The sequence below is a fragment of the Anabrus simplex genome, chromosome 9, assembly GCF_040414725.1.
Source record: "Anabrus simplex isolate iqAnaSimp1 chromosome 9, ASM4041472v1, whole genome shotgun sequence".
Lineage (NCBI taxonomy): Eukaryota > Metazoa > Arthropoda > Insecta > Orthoptera > Tettigoniidae > Anabrus > Anabrus simplex.
In genome coordinates, this window is record NC_090273.1 from 126,634,486 (window position 1) to 126,652,259 (window position 17,774).

Genomic DNA, 17,774 nt, shown 5'->3' on the forward strand with positions numbered 1-17,774 from the left:
TGTCACCTTTTGGATGAAGCAAAAGCTGCGTATCACAACAAGCGGCGCCGGCGACCAATCTGAAATGTCATTCTTCTCCATGACAATGCAAGGCCACATACTGCTGCTTCAAAGTGGGAAAAAGTGGAGGAAATTCGTTGGACACCTCTGGAACACCCTCCGTACAGTCCAGATTTATCGCCCTTCGACTACCATTTGTTTGGACAGCTCAAACAAGACCTAGGAAGACAGCGGTTTGATGAGGATGCAAGTGTAGAAGAGTTCGTACGCAACTGGCTCTGCACAAATCCCTCTTCTTTCTATCAGGACGGCATAAAAAACTTACTAATCTGATGGAGAAAACGTGTATCCAAGGCAGGACAGACAAATGAACTTGACAATGGAGTAAAGACCGAGAGCTGCATAGCTGAAATCTTTTGACCATGTAAAGCAAATACAAGAGATGCAGATTCCCAGTTAATACTTAGAAAGGATGGTGCTTGGGTGCCTGGATAAAGACCAGGTGAATATACCACAAGGAGATAGTTAGACCAAATTAATTATTATCTAACAAAATAAAAGGGAAATAGTAGTTTACAAAGAAAACAGATGGAGGCATATCATTCACACAAATAATCCAGCCTGCTGGAAGGATCCACAGATGGATTATTCAGCTGTATTACTGTGATGTCTGCATTGAAGGTACCTAGTTAGAATGAAGTGCATAGGTTAGTTTTTCTAGATGTGTCATTCAGCGTCACCTTGCAAGATCTCCTACGGTATATGATTTAACAGTCATAGGCACAGCATACTAAAAAAAAAAAAAAAAAAAAGACCGTATAAAGAACATGTTTTAGGGGAAAAGTCTTGTGGTAGTGAAGCTGTATGACCAAGTAGTGGTCAACAGACTAAAGTAGTTAGACTATGTTAGCAGGATGGAAACAAAAAGAACCTCAAGAGCACAACAGGCATGGAAGGCAGGCAGTACAAGAACAAGAGGTAAACCAAGGAAAATATGGATAAGTAAAGTAGAAAAACTGGAGGAGTAGGATATGGAAGAACGGGCAACACAGAAATCAATGATCCATAATAATGACATGTGGACTCCAGAGACACCTGGTGCAGGTCTTTAGAGTTTATGCCGTATAGGCAACCTGCACATCTGTGAGGACAGGGCCCTACCTAAGATGAATTCTAATGCTGAATATGGCACGAACACCCAACCCTTAAGCCATAGGAATTAACTAATGGAAGTTAAAATCCCTGATCCAGCCTGCTGGAAATCGAACCCCGGACCTCTTGGGTCATAGGCCAGCATGCTAGCCATTTAGTCCTGGAGCTGGACACTGATCCATTATCCTAACTGATGGGAAGTAAAATGACAGGTGCAGGAGAAAACATTTGCGTTAGGTAGAGCACTGGAACTTAATATTTAAGAAACAAAACTATCTCGCTATCATTATAGGATATAATTACCTGCAGTATGGCTTTCCCCTATGCTTTTCCATACTCATGCCAAGAAAATGTAGACACCGTATTTTATAAAAACCTTTCTAAACCTAGCATCAATAGGTACGCTCATCACCATGGTGGACATCACATTACTGAATAAATTTACAAGATCACTACCAAATAAGAGCTTTATAGCTAATGACAGTATTGTCCTAAGACTTTGAGGATCATCGCTCACAAACTCTTAAGACTGGCCTGGAGTGTGCTTAAAACCAGAAAGAAAATTAGGTAACAGAAATAGAAGAGGAAATAAATGCAAGCGACTTACATTTATATAGGAGGTAGCAGTGCGACCACGAGGTATAGGAGGTTGGCTAGGCTCTGACGACACTGGAAGAGATTGATCCGGACCTGCCGGTTCTTGTCCCATCTCAGGTTCCCGAGCAGGAAGTCCATTCCCCTCAGGCACACCATCACCTGCAGAGAACAAAGATTATGACTTAGTCATGGATTTCAGGCCAAGGTAATGGACATAAAATCTATGTGGTTTATGCTGTATAAATAGTACATAGCCTGCACTATAATATCAGCTGAGTAATCTTGCTTGTTCAACAAATCATTCTCAAAAATCATGCATGTACCTGGTGATTCCTACAGGTAAAACAGTAGGAAATACACTCAATATGATACGGTCATTTCTCATTGATTAAAATCTGAAATGACCGTATCTTACTGAACATCTAGCAGATCTAGCAGGTAAGCAGACTGCTTAAGATCCAAGTTCATGGTTACTTTTACTATTTAAAATGTTTAAAATAAATTCATTTCATTAATATATTAATATACAACAGTTTGAAAATAACTTACTAATATAGAACCAGGAAAGAAATTAAATATATCTACCTAAAACCATTTAATTCTTACATTACAAAATCAAACAATCCTATTTCATGCTAATGACTTTAGCAATTAAATGGCAGTAAAGAACAGAAAATTATAGTTTAGTGATAATAAATTTTCAGGGATGGCCAAATTAATGCCAAGCTAAACAATGCACAACAAAGTTCTGTTAAGCTATTGTTAAGAGATCCATTTACTCAATATTACACCAGTCAACATGATTTTTGTGATGCAGTATTCCCTATGTATGACTGGTTAATTTATTTTCCATAAGTTGAAGGAAAACCAATGGTTTAGTGGCACTTATTCACTTCTGTGGTCAATGCTTTTATTTTTTAATGCTTTATTTTTCTGATTTTTTTAAAACCCAAAGCTTGCTCTGGATGACCAATAAAAGTTCTCTACAGCCTGGGAGGCCCAAGGGAGTCATCTACACAGGCAGGGTAGTAACCTTGAGTTAAAAATAGGGGTGAAAATAATAAAAGCATAAAACAATCAATGCCCTGACCCCACAAGCAAATCAGGACCATTATATTATTGATCTTCCTTCATATTAAGACAAAATAAACTAGTCACACATAGAGAGCACCACGTCACAAACAAAAAGAAAAAATATATTGCCTAGCGTTATGTTCTTATTTACAGTGTCTTCAAATCAAAAGATCCAATAAGAGTGGCTGTTCAAGAGAAATGTGCAGTCTATGCTAAGTTTTCAACAAATTTTAACAGGCACACCAAATGTAACATGTCATCACCATATGACTTTTTACTACCTCTGCTGGGTTTGTACCTATGATCTTGAAACCCAGAGTTCTACATTTTACCATTGATCCACAATGGGAGGAATGAACTTGCTGCATGAAATCTTTGTGTATCTGCTCACTCTGGTGGTTGGATTACATGGGGATGATGGAGGTGGTTGATTTCGAGAGAATAATAATGATAATGAACTCTATCGTTCTTGTATATAATATAAAATAGTAAGAGAGGAGACCTATGAGATAACAAGATCAATGATGTCTTAAGTGATCTGAAGTTCAGAGGCATTATAGGACAAGGGGCGAAGATTAAAACACAGGGTCTTATGTACTGATGCCCGATAGGCACAAGTCTATAATAAAAACATGATGGAAATAAAATATCCTCAGTTCTACCACTTCAGGCAAGCAACTCAATGTTGAAAATATCCTAGGGATATGAGCTACGAATTTTAGGTAAATAAAATACAATAAAGTATGAGAATATTCTTCTTCTTCTTTGTCGTTTAGGCCTACTGAGGACCACGGGGCTCGTATCTACTCTTGGGTAAAGTTGTTGCTTTCTTCTTCTTCCAATACTCCTTCATTTGCTGACTATGAGCCAGCTTTCTCTCCTCGGTCCACTTAGTTCCTGTAGTCTTCTTACTTGTAAGGGACGTTGGGAAAACTCCGTGTCGGATGGCTTGACGGAACAGTAGTCGGTCATGAGTTTGTCCCGGTGGGATATCTAGTTGTTCCATATCTGACTTAACTGACGTGATCCATTTGTTCTTAGAAGCCTTGCCTCTTCCTGTTACTGTGAATATCCTTTTGGTGAGTCTTTCGGAATCCAGACGGGCCAAGTGTCCATAAAAGGTCAGGCGCCTTTTCCTTATAGACGTGACGATGTCCTCCTGGTGTTCATACAGTTCATTATTATGGCGGATTCTGTAAGTGCCTCCTTCCTCTCTGATTGGTCCTAATATCCTCCTCAGGATCTTCCTCTCTTTTAACTCCAGCTTTCTGAGTGGGCCCTTCCTAGCCATTACAAGGCACTCAGAAGCATACAGAACAGATGGTTTGACTACCGAGTTGTAGTGTCTGAGCTTGAGGTTCTTGGAGAGGCACTTAGATGAATAGATACGACACGAGTGATAAGTATGAGAATATATTATTTATTTATTCCTAAAAGTTACAATCCTATTCTTAATCATAGTTATCCAGTCGATTAGATTAGCAGTTTGCCTTTTTCTACCACTACGACTGCTAATGTGAGTCAATGCATTGTTTCACTTCAGCACCACTACAAGCGCTGATGTGAATCAATACAGAGTTTCACTTAAGCTCTTATAACTGCATTCGGTGTGGACATTTTCCAAAAAATCAAAAAAGCCTGTGGGTATTGAACCAAGGAACACATTACAGGGAGAATTATGTAAATAAGTTAATTTTGCTAGGATTTGAATAAAAAAGAAAATCAGTAAAGAAACAAGCGATTTTACGCTGTTTTTCCGGAACTGCATTTAGGCTGGAAGTGATTTTAAAAATTTGTTTGTTTAGTTTGATAGAGCTACCCAAGACTCACAATTTGAAACCTTTCCAGGCCCTTTAACCATTCAACTTCTGGCACAATTGAGGTGCTCATGCACAGATTTTATTAAGAATATAGTTAGATATTTTAGAATCAGTGGAGTTATTGATGAACCTAGGTGCAGTTCCTACCTATTTAGTAGTTTTCAGAAGGTTATGTAAGGCCTGAAGCAGATGTACCAGTACGCAGCATTATGAACACGCCCTGGGATATAAAGAATTACCATGCTCTACCTAAATTCGAGGGATCCATTCTGGTGAACTCAGGCACCCATACTAAGGAAATTTCGATTAACTATTTTTATTTATTAGTATTATACAAACAGTTATAAGCTATCTTCCCAACACAGTAGACAGGCTATTAAAACTACAACGAAAAACAAACAAACAAACAAACAAACAAACAAACAAACTTCTACCCGAAAATGATAAATATAAGGTTCCTAATTTTGTGAATAAAAATACGTGCACAATAGCTAATGTGTTCAAAGTGGAAGGATTTAAAATGATATTCTGAACAAACAAAACTTTACAGAAAATAACTGGTGAATGTAATCTGAATAACAAAGACAATTTTTTGAAATTAGGAATTTATGAACTTAAATGCCAAAAACCAAATTGCAATGCCACATACATTGGCCAGATGAAATGTAATTTCCACACCAGATACAAAGAACACAAAAACTCAAATACAACAGACAATCATTCAACGAACACATATTGGACAACTCTCACCACTTCACAGATATCACCACAGATCTAAAAATTTTCCACTTCAATAATAAAAGCAAATTGTTGAATGTTAAAAAGTTATCAAAATATACATCACAAAAAAAGCTAATCAAGCCAACCTCAATGAACACACATTAAAAAAATTCACCCCTATTTGCACTACTTCATTACTGAACATTACACACTTTTTCATTAGAGTTTAATGAATCCCACTGGAGGTTACTCTGACTTAAAAGTCTGGAATGTAGGTTAGGATATTCTCATCTGTAGTAAATTCTCTGAATGTACACAAAGTCTTGGCCACTCCAGATGTTTTAGTAGGATATTAATTTATCAATAAAAATGTCTTGCAAGATACACTTTATTTCATTTCATAAATTGTTTGAACAGATCATTAACATAAATTTATCCCTCCCACAAATAACAATAAAAAAACTATGAATATAGTTGAACGATAGCCGTTCATGTCAACGTAAATTATATAACAAAAATTAAAGGAAAACTAACCAACCCATTAAAAAGCTCGGTTACCCGATTCCAGTCCCATTGGTCGAAAAAATGTTCATCAGAATTTTGGCCTGTAGGGTAGGAGAGGTGGTGGTATACAATATCTAATCACTAGGTTCTCTGCCAAAAGCCTGGATTAAATTCCAAACCTCTCCCGCAGTGCTCATACAGAGTGAAGGCATATGATGCTGTTGATGCTGATTTGACCATTGGGTGGATATGTGAAGCACTGAGCAGACCCCTGGGTGCTATTTGACAGGAGTAGACCATGTACCGGCACTGGGTTTCATCCTCTCCCTTCCTACTACCACATATCATGAACGCTATTCGTTTAATCTCATCTCCTTAACTCCTCCGATGAGGTTGACGTCAGGAAGGGCACCCGGTCATACAAACATGCTACGATATTCATCTCACTTCATACCCGACCCCATAGAGGAATGGAACAAGGGTTGGACATACATACCTTTAAGATTTGTATTACCTGTTAATTATGTGTAAAGTGAATTTGTGTAGAATTCCTTATTGAGACACTGATTGATATTCTTTGATCTATTATGTAGTTTTAGAGTGCTTCATTTTTTAGTAAAACTTCATCTTTGTGGAAGCTCGAATTAACTGGGAAATACAGGATCCTTTCAAAAAAACCGTGTGTGTGTGGAAGTACAGTAGAACCTCAATAATTCAAAATCGGTTAATTCAAAATCTCTCCTAATTCGAAGAAGCTCTCATTCCCGGAAACATGAGGTACGGTTTTGCATGTTATTTAAATAGTTTTAATTCAAAATACCGATAATTCGTAATTTGAAGAACAATGTCGGTCCTATTAACGTAACTCAGACTTTTAATTCAAAACTGCCTTTACATTTTAAAAAAATAGTATTTTACAGAGTAATTTAAATTCAAAATTCCTCCGCGACTTGAAAGAATGTGTTTTCCACAACGTGCAGGGGTAGCCTTCCGCACTTTCAATCACTTCGGTGTGTCTACAGTGTGCTTCATATTTGCTAAGTTCAAACGAAATCGTAATTCTTTTGTATTCAGCATTTAAAAAAATGTCACATCATGTAGCAGGCAGTGTGCGGAGAAGCAGAATCTGCGAACACTGGTGATGCCGACAGTTGGTGAAAAAGCGTGGCTCATATAATCAATTCATAAGCACCGAACAATATTGCCAATGCCAATGAAACTGCATTTTTTAAAATGCCGAACCCAAATGGACTTATATTTCTAAAGGGGAGAAGTGCTAGCCAGGAAATCGTACAACGGTGGGTGTTGGGCACTTTCCGTGCAAGTACCAGGCATCTAAAAATGCAAACGGTACAATAATCCAAAAGATGAAGTATTTGCACTGGGGAGCCAGCATAATTTGTCTTCATCTTTGAATCGTGCTATTTTTTCTTTCCTTGTGTGAGCTTGTGCTTGCCAGTGTTTTATCCAAGTGCAGATGTCAAGTATTTGCTCTAGGGAGCCGGTGTTACTTGCTCCACTCGAGACGGCTGTCAGTCACGTGACAAGAGAGTAGCGGACAGGTGGGTTGCATACCGTGGCGGTACTATACTTACCGCTCGGAAATGTTGTCATATGAACAACAACGATGAAATACATACCGGTACATAAATAATCTCAGAGGAATTATTAAATATTATGATATAGAGTTGAATAGGGTAATATGAAATATACATACATCTTCAAATGTGTTTTTTTTTTCCTAGTAACATTATGCTTTTCCAGCCTTCATATTTATCATACTTGTTGGAATGACATAAGGAACAACAGCGCTGCAGATTAAATTTTTTAATGTGATTCAATATTTTATTACATATTAAACATTTTGTGTGCTATTTTCTTGAAGTATCAAATACTCTCCATTCCAAGAAGGTTTGAAACTTGTTGGCGTCGATGGCCTACGCTGTGCTGAACTCTCTTCCATAGTAAATGCAGCATTTACCGACTAGGCTTGAACGTTGTGTGGTACGAGGATAAAGGCGGGAACACACTACTGTCACCTCACGTGAGTTCATGCGAATCGTGCTGCAATCTAACCTGTCCAGATAGATGTGCTATACCTTTAAGCCACTGACCTTCAGTGCGTACTACATCATGCACTTCCCTTACTTGCTCGCTAAGCTGCTGTTGTTCCTCAAGAGAGGGGAGCAAACTGGCTCCGAAGGCATTTCGCCTGTCCAAGAGCATTATTTGAATAATGTAAATGCACCTGTTTGGATACATTTCTGAAATAGTATTTTCCATGGCATTTGAAAGGTTTAAACTGAGAATGAAGGTGATTACATGCATTAATGGGTCTTTGTGAGCGGCATAAGTTGGCATTTCTGAATTATGAGTGAAATGCCATGGCGGGAAATTGTACAAGGATAGAGTCATTGTACTGTGTTGTAATGCAGATGGAAGCGAGACTTTCTCCTCTCGTCATAGGAAATTTCGATAAGCCATGATGTTTTAAGGGTATCGGGTACTTTCCATGCAAGTACAAGGTATCTAAAATGCATTACAGTACAGTAATCCAATGAATAATGCACCTGCACAGGGGAGCCAGTATAGATTTCTTCTCATTTTTTAATTATGTTTTCTTTTTCTCTTTTTTTTCATTGCATGAGGTTATATTTGCCAGTGAGATATCAAAGTGCATTATTTGAATACTGTAAATGCACCTTGTTGGATACATTCTGGAAAAAAAATTTCCATGGCATTTGAAAGGTTTAAACTATGAATCAAGGTTAATTGCATGCAGTAATGGGCCTTAGAATATTTTATGACCCGGTGAAGGTTGGCATTTCTGAATTATGAGTTGGAGGTTAATTCAAAAACATGTCATTCGAAGTTTGATTTTTGCGTCCCAACAACTTCGAATTAACGACGTTTACTGTATGTATTTATGTAACTGTCGCACTATAGATACGGTGTACAAGATTTCAACTGTCATGAAGACTGTGACCAATCAGCCTTGCAACCCCCCAAAAGTGTGGATTCAACACTAATCTTGGTCATTTTAGACTATTGACTTCCCACTCCATCTCAGCACCTATCCCAATGGAGGTTGAATGTGGACTTAAACGGTATCTAGAGCATCACATTCATCTCAGCGACATATAAACAATGGATTCAACATTAATATTGGTTATTTTTAATTATTTTTACATGTCATCCCCTAGGGGTGCTAGGAATGTCTTACATCCATAGATTTTTTATTTTATTTTTTAATTTTTTTTTAGATATTAAGTCAAATGTGTGCCAAGTTAGGTCGAGAGCTGTGCTGGAACACACACATATACATCCATAATCCCTGCCATTCTGGACATTCCTTTTCTTCTCAACCCCCATCATGCCTATGGGGACTGAATGTTGACATAAACGGTAACGGGAGTGTCACTATTCATGTCAGCAACTCCTACACCTTTGGATTCGACACTAATATAGGTCGTTTTTGATTATATTTACAATTTAACTCCCTTCCCTACGAGCGCTATGAGTGTCTAACCCATACAGTACTGTATTTGTTTCCAGATAGTAAGTCATATATGGACTAAGTTTGGTTAAGAGGTATACCAGAACATATCCACATGCATCCATAATCTTTGTTACTTTTAAATTCATTTTCACCCCTTCTCAACCCCCATTCCCACTGTGGCTGAAGTATGACTTAGCCGGCATCCAAAGTGTTAGAGTTCAACTCAGCAACCTCCAAAACTATGGATTCGGCATTAATATCAGTCGCGTCCAATTATGTTTATAATTCAGTTTCCCCTAGGAGTGCTTAGTGTGTTTTACCCCCACAGTAATTTTTCAGATAGTCATATGTGTACCAAGTTTAGATGAGAACTATTCTGGAAGATACACACATACATCTGTAATCTCTAATTTTGGATATTTTCTCTTTTACCCCTTTTCAACCCCCATGTCGATGGGAACTGAACTTCGACTTAAACAACAAAAACAGATTGCCAGAATTCATCTCAGTGACCCCGGAAACTATGGATTCTACATTAATATTAGTCATTTTTTATTATTTTTATATTTCACCCCCTTTCCACCCCGGCCAGTAGGGGAATCCTATCTTACAGTTTTCTTTCCCAAATAGTAATTCATATGTGTACCATGTTGGGTTGAGAACTATGTATGCTGGAACATGCAAACGTACATTCATAATCCCCATCATTTTTGACATTCTTTTTCACCCCCTTCTAATCTCCATCCTGATTGGGAATGAACATTGACTTAAACGACATCCAGAATGTCACAACCTCAGCTACCCCGAAAACTATGGATTTGACACTAATATAGGTCATTTTAGGATATTTTTATATTTCATCCCATTCATTCCCTTAGGAGGAAGGGTTATTACCTCTACAGTAACATTTCCAGATAGTAAGATACATGTGTATTAAGTCTGGTTGAGAGCTATGCTGGAATACACACATTCATCCATAATCTGACATTTTTGACATTTTTTACCCCTTCTCACCCACTATGCTGATGGGAACTGAACGTGGACTTAAATGACATCCAGAGTGTCATTGCTCATATCAGTGACCCCAAAAACTATAGATTCTACATTAATATTGGTCGTTTTCTATTATTTTTATATTTCAGCCCTTTCTACCTCAGCTCCTAAGGGTCTATTAAACCCACAGTATTTTTTTAGATAGTAAGTCACATTAGCTATGCTGTAATGTATACACGCGTAATTCATAATCTTGGTCATTTTTGGATTTTCTTTTACACCCCTTTCACCCCCAATGCCGGTGGGGGCTGAACATTGACTTAAATGGCATCCAGAGTGTCACAGTTCATCTCAGTGATGCCAAAAACTATGGAATCAACACTATTATCTGTCGTTTTTTAATTATTTTTACATTTCACCGCTCTCCTAGCGATACTATGCCCCCACAGTATTTCTTTTTCTCCAGATAGTAAGTCATATTTGTACCAAGTTTGGTTGAGAGCTATGCTGGAACATACACACACTTATGTCCATAATCTGTCATATTTGGACATTTTCTTTTTCACCCCTTCTCACCTCCTATGACAATGGGGGCTGAACTTGGAATTAAACGACATCCAGAGAGTCATTGCAGGTTATGAATCTCATTCCATATTGACGGTTATCACTTTACAAAAGAAAATATTTATAAAATCCTCCTATCAATACAAGTCAAGTCATCTGTTAGATGAAGCAAAGTCTATACATGTTTCAGCCTAACCTCAAGGCCGTCTTCAGTAGTAAAACAATGATTACATAATATACAAACAAATTAAAAATCGTAATGATGTGAAGTGACAGTGATCATGATTAGTGAGTTAAAAACACATTGAGGTACAAAGTCCTCTCGTCTAATAGATCTTGCTGACTGTTAAATAAAAACACTATGCTGAGGAGTGTAGTGAGACCGCCAATACTACGAATAAAATGTGTATAACATCTGTAATGAGAAAAAAGGAATTAATTCTCATACTGTCAACAGCAAAAAATTTTCTAACTCTGGAATATACAAATTAAAATGCCAATCATGTCTTTCAACGTATATTGGGCAAACAGGCCGCAGTTTCAATGTAAGGTACTCCGAACATCTTAATGCCCTAAAGTATAATCGCTACTCAGCCATGAGCGAACATTGTAGAGAGAAAAATCATAAATACACAACAATTGATCAAGATTTAAAGATCCTGCATTACGAACAGAAAGGTCCCTTACTTAATATACTAGAGAATATATATATAGATATCGACCAATATAACAATCCCGTCTATAACTTAAATGAAATCAACAAAAGGAAAAATATTTTATTGGAAACCTTTGTCCCGCTCATCTGCGAACAGTTCATTAAAAAAAAAAAAAGAGTTTCACTACCGACATTCTAGAACAAGACCCGCCATTCCATCAACACCCTCCTTCCGCGAATCACAACGTCCCTCCCTCCCTGCCCCTCCCCCTCCATTACCCCTTCCAACCACATCGGCACAGATACACAGTAAGCCACACACAGGCTTAGTTGTCAATGTGACTTGAGACCGACAAGGTCATCTCCATTCGAGACGACAACTTTTAGTTACAAATAAGTCATATGAGTTTTCTTTTCGTACATCATTTTTAACTTGTCCTTCATCCACTCATATATTCCTTTTTTTTCATTACAGATGTTATACACGTTTTATTCATAGTATTGACGGTCTCACTACACTCTTCAGCATAGTGTTTTTATTTAACAGTCAGCAAGATCTATTAGACGAGAGGACTTAGTACCTCAATGTGTTTTTAACTCACTAATCATGATCACTGTCACTTCACATCATTACGATTTTTAATTTGTTTGTATATTATGTAATCATTGTTTTACTACTGAAGATGGCCTTGAGATTAGGCTGAAACATGTATAGACTTTGCTTCATCTAACAGATGACTTGACTTGTATTGATAGGAGGATTTTATAAATATTTTCTTTTGTAAAAAGATCCAGAGAGTCACTGTTTATCTCAGTGTTCCTGAAAACTATAGATTCGATTAATTCTATATGCCACCCCTACCCACTTGCATCCCTAGGGGTGGCTTACCAGTGTTTGTCTCCATATAGTAAGTCATAAGTCGAGCTCGAATTTCCATGAAAATGCACGTTTTTAAATAAGCTGGTTACAGTTCTGAAACTGCGCGAATATTCGTTTTGTGCTTTAACGATTCCAAATAACAGTTCTTCTTCCGTGCATGTTTGCATATTTTGGCCTTTTTAGGAGAAAATTCATGAATAATGCATATTTTGAAGATTTTTGATTTAATAGCGAATATTTGGACGTTTATATTGCATAATATGACTTTTCTTCTGACTTTGGCGCATATACAATGTTAGTTTGCATGAAAGTGCCTTTTATGAATGTTGGTTTCCAGAATTCGGGACCATTTTTCCACATTATACAGTATGTCTATTACTGAGAGAGACAGAAAGAATGTATTCCTGGCATCCTATGAGACAACCAAAGTTTAGTAGGTACATACGGTAAAGGTTATGAAATCCAATTACCCAAGCATTTTCTTATCTGTTACTTGGGATCATATATACCAATTTATGTTGCAAATGTAGGTCTACTTTCCAATTTATAAACTAATTTCCAAAAACATTGAACATGTGGAGAGAAAGACACTAACAGTGTATGTAACCTGTCAACGATTGGATATTTTATGCATTTTGGGATAGTAATAGTAATCATTTGCTGGCCCCGTGGTGTAGGGGTAGCGTGCCTGCCTCTTACCCGGAGGCCTCGGGTTTGATTCCCGGCCAGATCAGGGATTTTTACCTGGATCTGAGGGCTGGTTTGAGGTCCACTCAGTCTACGTGATTAGAATTGAGGAGCTATCTGACGGTGAGATAGTGGCCCCGGTCTAGAAAGCCAAGAATAACGGCCGAGAGGATTCATTGTGCTGACCACACGACACCTCGTAATCTGCAGGCCTTCGGGCTGAGCAGCGGTCGCTTGGTAGGCCAAGGCCCTTCAAGGGCTGTAGTGCCATGGGGTTTGGGGGGGGGGGTAATAGTAATCATTTGAGAGAACTGTGTCTACTGTCGGATTTTTTATTATGGACACTCGAGTTTAGGCTTTAATTACAAATGAATCAATAGGCCTATGGAAATTCGAGTTATACCAATATTTTCGTTGTTTAATTCTACATTAGTTTATATAAGACACATTTTTTTCGACGTTCATTAAATATTTTTTATTTGTGGTTGTAATAAATATTGCCCGGGTTTTTGGCTTCTCTTCTACGAAGCGCTCACTTAGGAATATATACAAGGAAAACGACTTGTCTGATTTGAATGAAATTTTTATATGTTATAACCACATGTATTTTTAGTGTAATACTCAAGTTACAACTTTTTTCAACCACTTCGAAAAAAGTTCTTATCATTTTTCTAAAGCAACTCTTTCTCAGCCCAGGATAAAGGTACAGCAGCAAACTTGGGCTTATTTTGAAGCACGCAGTCATGGTTATCAGAAACTACAACAATTGTAACCATATAGTGTGGTACAGAATTTATGAAGAGTAATATTGAAGGGAGGTTTTGTCCACGCTGGACCATGCGATTAACAGCAGGCCGAGTGGTGAAATTGGGCGCAGTGTTGCCGCGTTCAGTAGTAATCACGCGCGCAACGAACACAGTTCACTTGCCCCGGGCAGTTGTGAAACTGAATGCCCGTGACCTTGGTTTGTCCGGAAGTTATTTTCAGTTTTCCTATGTTCTGCATGTTGACCACGTCACTTCAAGATGCCTCCGAGACCGCCGTTATCAGAGGGTGAACTTGCAATGATTTTTATTTATTTGCTTTACGTCGCACCGGCATAGATAGGTCTTATGGCGACGATGGGAGAGGAAAGGCCGATGAATGGGAAGGAAGCGGCCGTGGCCTTAATTAAGGTACAGCCCCAGCATTTGCCTGGGGTAAAAATGGGAAACCACGGAAAACCATCTTCAGGGCTGCCCTCAGTGGTGTTCGAACCCACTATCTCCCGGATGCGAGCTCACAGTTGCGCGTTTGTAACCGCATGGCCAACTCACCCGGTTTGCAGCGATTTTGAGTGCTATTTTTTCTTTCAATGTGAGGGGAAAAAAGTAGGGGACAAGAGGTTCCCTGTGTACCAGAAGGTGGCAGATTGTCTTGGATTATTGCTGTCGTCAGTGAAGAGAGTAGGAGCCGCTTCAAAGGAGAATGATGGAAATACGTCATCCAGGTCATAATTTTACACATGGGAAGTGAAGAACGATTTCTTGACGGTGCAGAACTTTGTTTTATTGGCAAGAAAAGTAGTGGTGATTACCAGAATGAGATGAACTCGACTCATTATGAAGAATGGTTCATGACAGTCCTGAGTTTGTTGCCTCAAAGTTCGGCTGTCGTTATAGATCAAACTCCATATCATACGAGAGTCGATCCTTCATCTTAAAACCCGAACATGTCATAGCTGAAATGTGAAATCATACATTGGATAACGTCAAATATTATTTCACTACCACCTGGAGTTGACGATTATAACAAATTAACTAAATCAGAGCTGATTCTCCTTGCCAGGCCTTAGTTTCAAACGCCGGTAAAGAAGCTGGAACAACTGCCTACACGACTACGACCAGATGTACAGATTATTTGGTTACCAGTGGCCCATTGCGATCTTAATCCAATCGAGCTCATTTGGGCTTACGTAAAAGGGAAAATAGCCAAAACAAATATGGCTAACACTTTAGAAAATGGTAGAGGTATGGAAGCAATTTATGCTTTATGCCGAGAAGCCTTACGTACCGTGACCCCTGAACTCTGGAAACAATGTATTAAACACGTGAAGAAAATTGAAGACCACTACTGGGAAAAAGATGGACTGTCTGCAAATGTCCCTTATTTCGAGTCAGTCATAATCAACATGAATGACAGCAGCACCGATTCTTCGGAACACAGTGATTTTTCAGACGAAGAAAATTGATAGAATTAAATACCGTAAATATATGTAAATAATAATACAAATAATTCTTGTAAAAATTGTACAGTGTGATATTTCTAAATTAGGAAGTTAACCATTTTTAAACCAGCCGTTGAAGGTCCAAAGCCCTTATGAGAAAAGGTGATGGGAAGTGGAATTTATAAGAGGAAATAAAATTAAAGGTTGAAAGTAAACGAATGAAATTAAACGAAAAGCTGTGTTTGTTGCGTTCGTGAATACTACTGAACGCGGCAACACTGCGCCCGATTTCACCACCCGGTCTGCTGTTAATCGCACGGTCCGGCGTACACAAAACTTCCTCTGAATATTACTCTTCATAAATTCGGTACCATACTGTACGGTTACAGTTGTTGTAGTTTCTGATAACCATGACTGAGTGCTTCAAAACAAGCCCAAGTTTGCTGCTGTACGTTTATCCTGGGCTGAGAAAGAGTTGCTTTAGAAAAATGATAAGAACATTTTTCAGAGTCGTTGAAAAAAATTGTAACTTGAGTATTACACTACAAATACATGTGGTTATAACATATAAAAATTTCATTAGAATCAGACAAGTCGTTTTCCTTGTATATATTCCTAAGTGAGCGCTTCCTAAAGAAGAAGCCAAAAACCCGGGCAATATTTATTACAACCACAAATAAAAAATATTTAATGAACGTCGAAAACAATGCGTCTTATATACGCTAATGTAGAATTAAACAAGGAAAATATTGGTATAACTCGAATTTCAATAGGCCTATTGGTTCGTTTGTAATTAAAGCCTAAACTCGAGTGTCCATAATAAAAAATCAGACAGTAGTAGCAGTATTTGTTACTACAGAACAGTTCAGAAGGTAAGAACAACATACAAAATCAACTAATAGTGTCAGGAATGAAAGTGTAAAGAACAGATTGAAATATTCTATGGGTGGAGCATCAAGTTGAGGTAGGCCTACATGCTTTGGCCCTGGGATTTCATAAAAATGGTGGGGATAGACAACATTACTTTAAGGGAATATGCATTCAGTCCAAGAATCATCTAATTCACTGTCGCTGTCATTTTCTTTAGCACTGTCACTGTCATTTTCATTAGCACTCTCACTATAACTATTTGACATTCTCTGGTGCGCTATCTGCAGGCCCAGAAACATCATTATCATCACTTTCACTAAAATTAGAGTCGCTTACATCTTCAAAGCAACCCAAAAGTTCCGCAATTTCTTCTCCCGAAATAGGCCTACGTGACGACATGCCTTGTTGTGATAAATGTGCTATTTACAACTTTACTACGACGTAAATATATTGCTAAGTAACTATAACTACAGTAGGAATATTAATAAACTTAATATGTTATGATAAATAACTCAAATGCGTCGCTTAGAACATAAAATTACTGAAAACAAATCACAACATGCAGACATAAACAAACAAGGAAGCTGCCATATTGGATCAGAGGCGTCCAGCGCTCAGAGATCGTACACTCACAATGGATGAGTAAACTAGCAAAGATGAAGCTATGTCAGTACCATCTAATGACATAAGAAGGAATTACAAACATTCTACCTTCTTTCTACTTGATTTGTGGCACAATCTAGCGCCTTACTCCATAACTACACCACTTATAAGAGAGTGCTGATTGAATCGGCATCCTAGCACTTTTCGTACAGAATGTAAGTGCCAATGCATCGGCATCTTGGCACTGTAAGAGTTAATAACTATCTACATCACCTAACAATAGCTCTAAATCATTCTTGTTCTCATTCAAACGAACATTCATACAAGCTGTTCACGTACGTAAGAGGAAATCTCGGCAAGATGTTTCAATGAGGCTACTGAAGTGCTATTACGTATACTGATAGAGTGTTCCATAGCCTTGCCCCAGACACCTGGAATGAGTGGTTGTATGCAGATGAGTGATTAACCGGTATCTTAAGGGTAGGCATCCTTCTGGTATTAAGTTAATAAGTTAAAATGTGAGGTGTAGATTCTTTCAGAAGTAAAAAATTAGTGTAGCAATATGTGGGTTTCTTAGTTTATAGATTTTCAGCTAGGATAGCTTCTCATAAGAAGAAATAGGTATCCTAGAGTTCAAAGAAAATATAAATCGTATGCAAGAGTTAATTGCCCATTGACATTTCATTGTTTGTTCTGCAGCTGCATCGGTTAGTACAACATAACGGTAATAAATGACGGGAAAAATGAGAGTTGCAATAAGTTTTATTTTCATGCTATGTGGAAGAATGGATTGTTTCATGTTTAGGGGTGAAGAAATGCACCTTTCTGCAGAGACAGGTCATGTGGTCATTCCAGTTTAATGTGTCATTCATGGCAACGCCTAGGTTTTTACAGACTTTGAAAAGGTACAGCTTTTTTTTGCTATGGGCTTTACGTCGCACCGACACAGA

At 38.0% G+C, this 17,774-nt stretch overlaps 1 protein-coding gene across 3 annotated transcripts in view; it reads right to left on the reverse strand.

The window, feature by feature from the left end:
* Positions 1-17,774, reverse strand: part of LOC136881030 (polycomb protein Sfmbt) — a 381,497-nt gene that overhangs the window by 22,204 nt on the left and 341,519 nt on the right. For all 3 annotated transcript variants that reach the window (XM_067153628.2, XM_067153622.2, XM_067153627.2), the window contains exon 14: positions 1,760-1,908. In XM_067153628.2, coding sequence (XP_067009729.2) covers positions 1,760-1,908 — 149 coding nt within the window. The remainder of the gene's footprint in view (positions 1-1,759; positions 1,909-17,774) is intronic.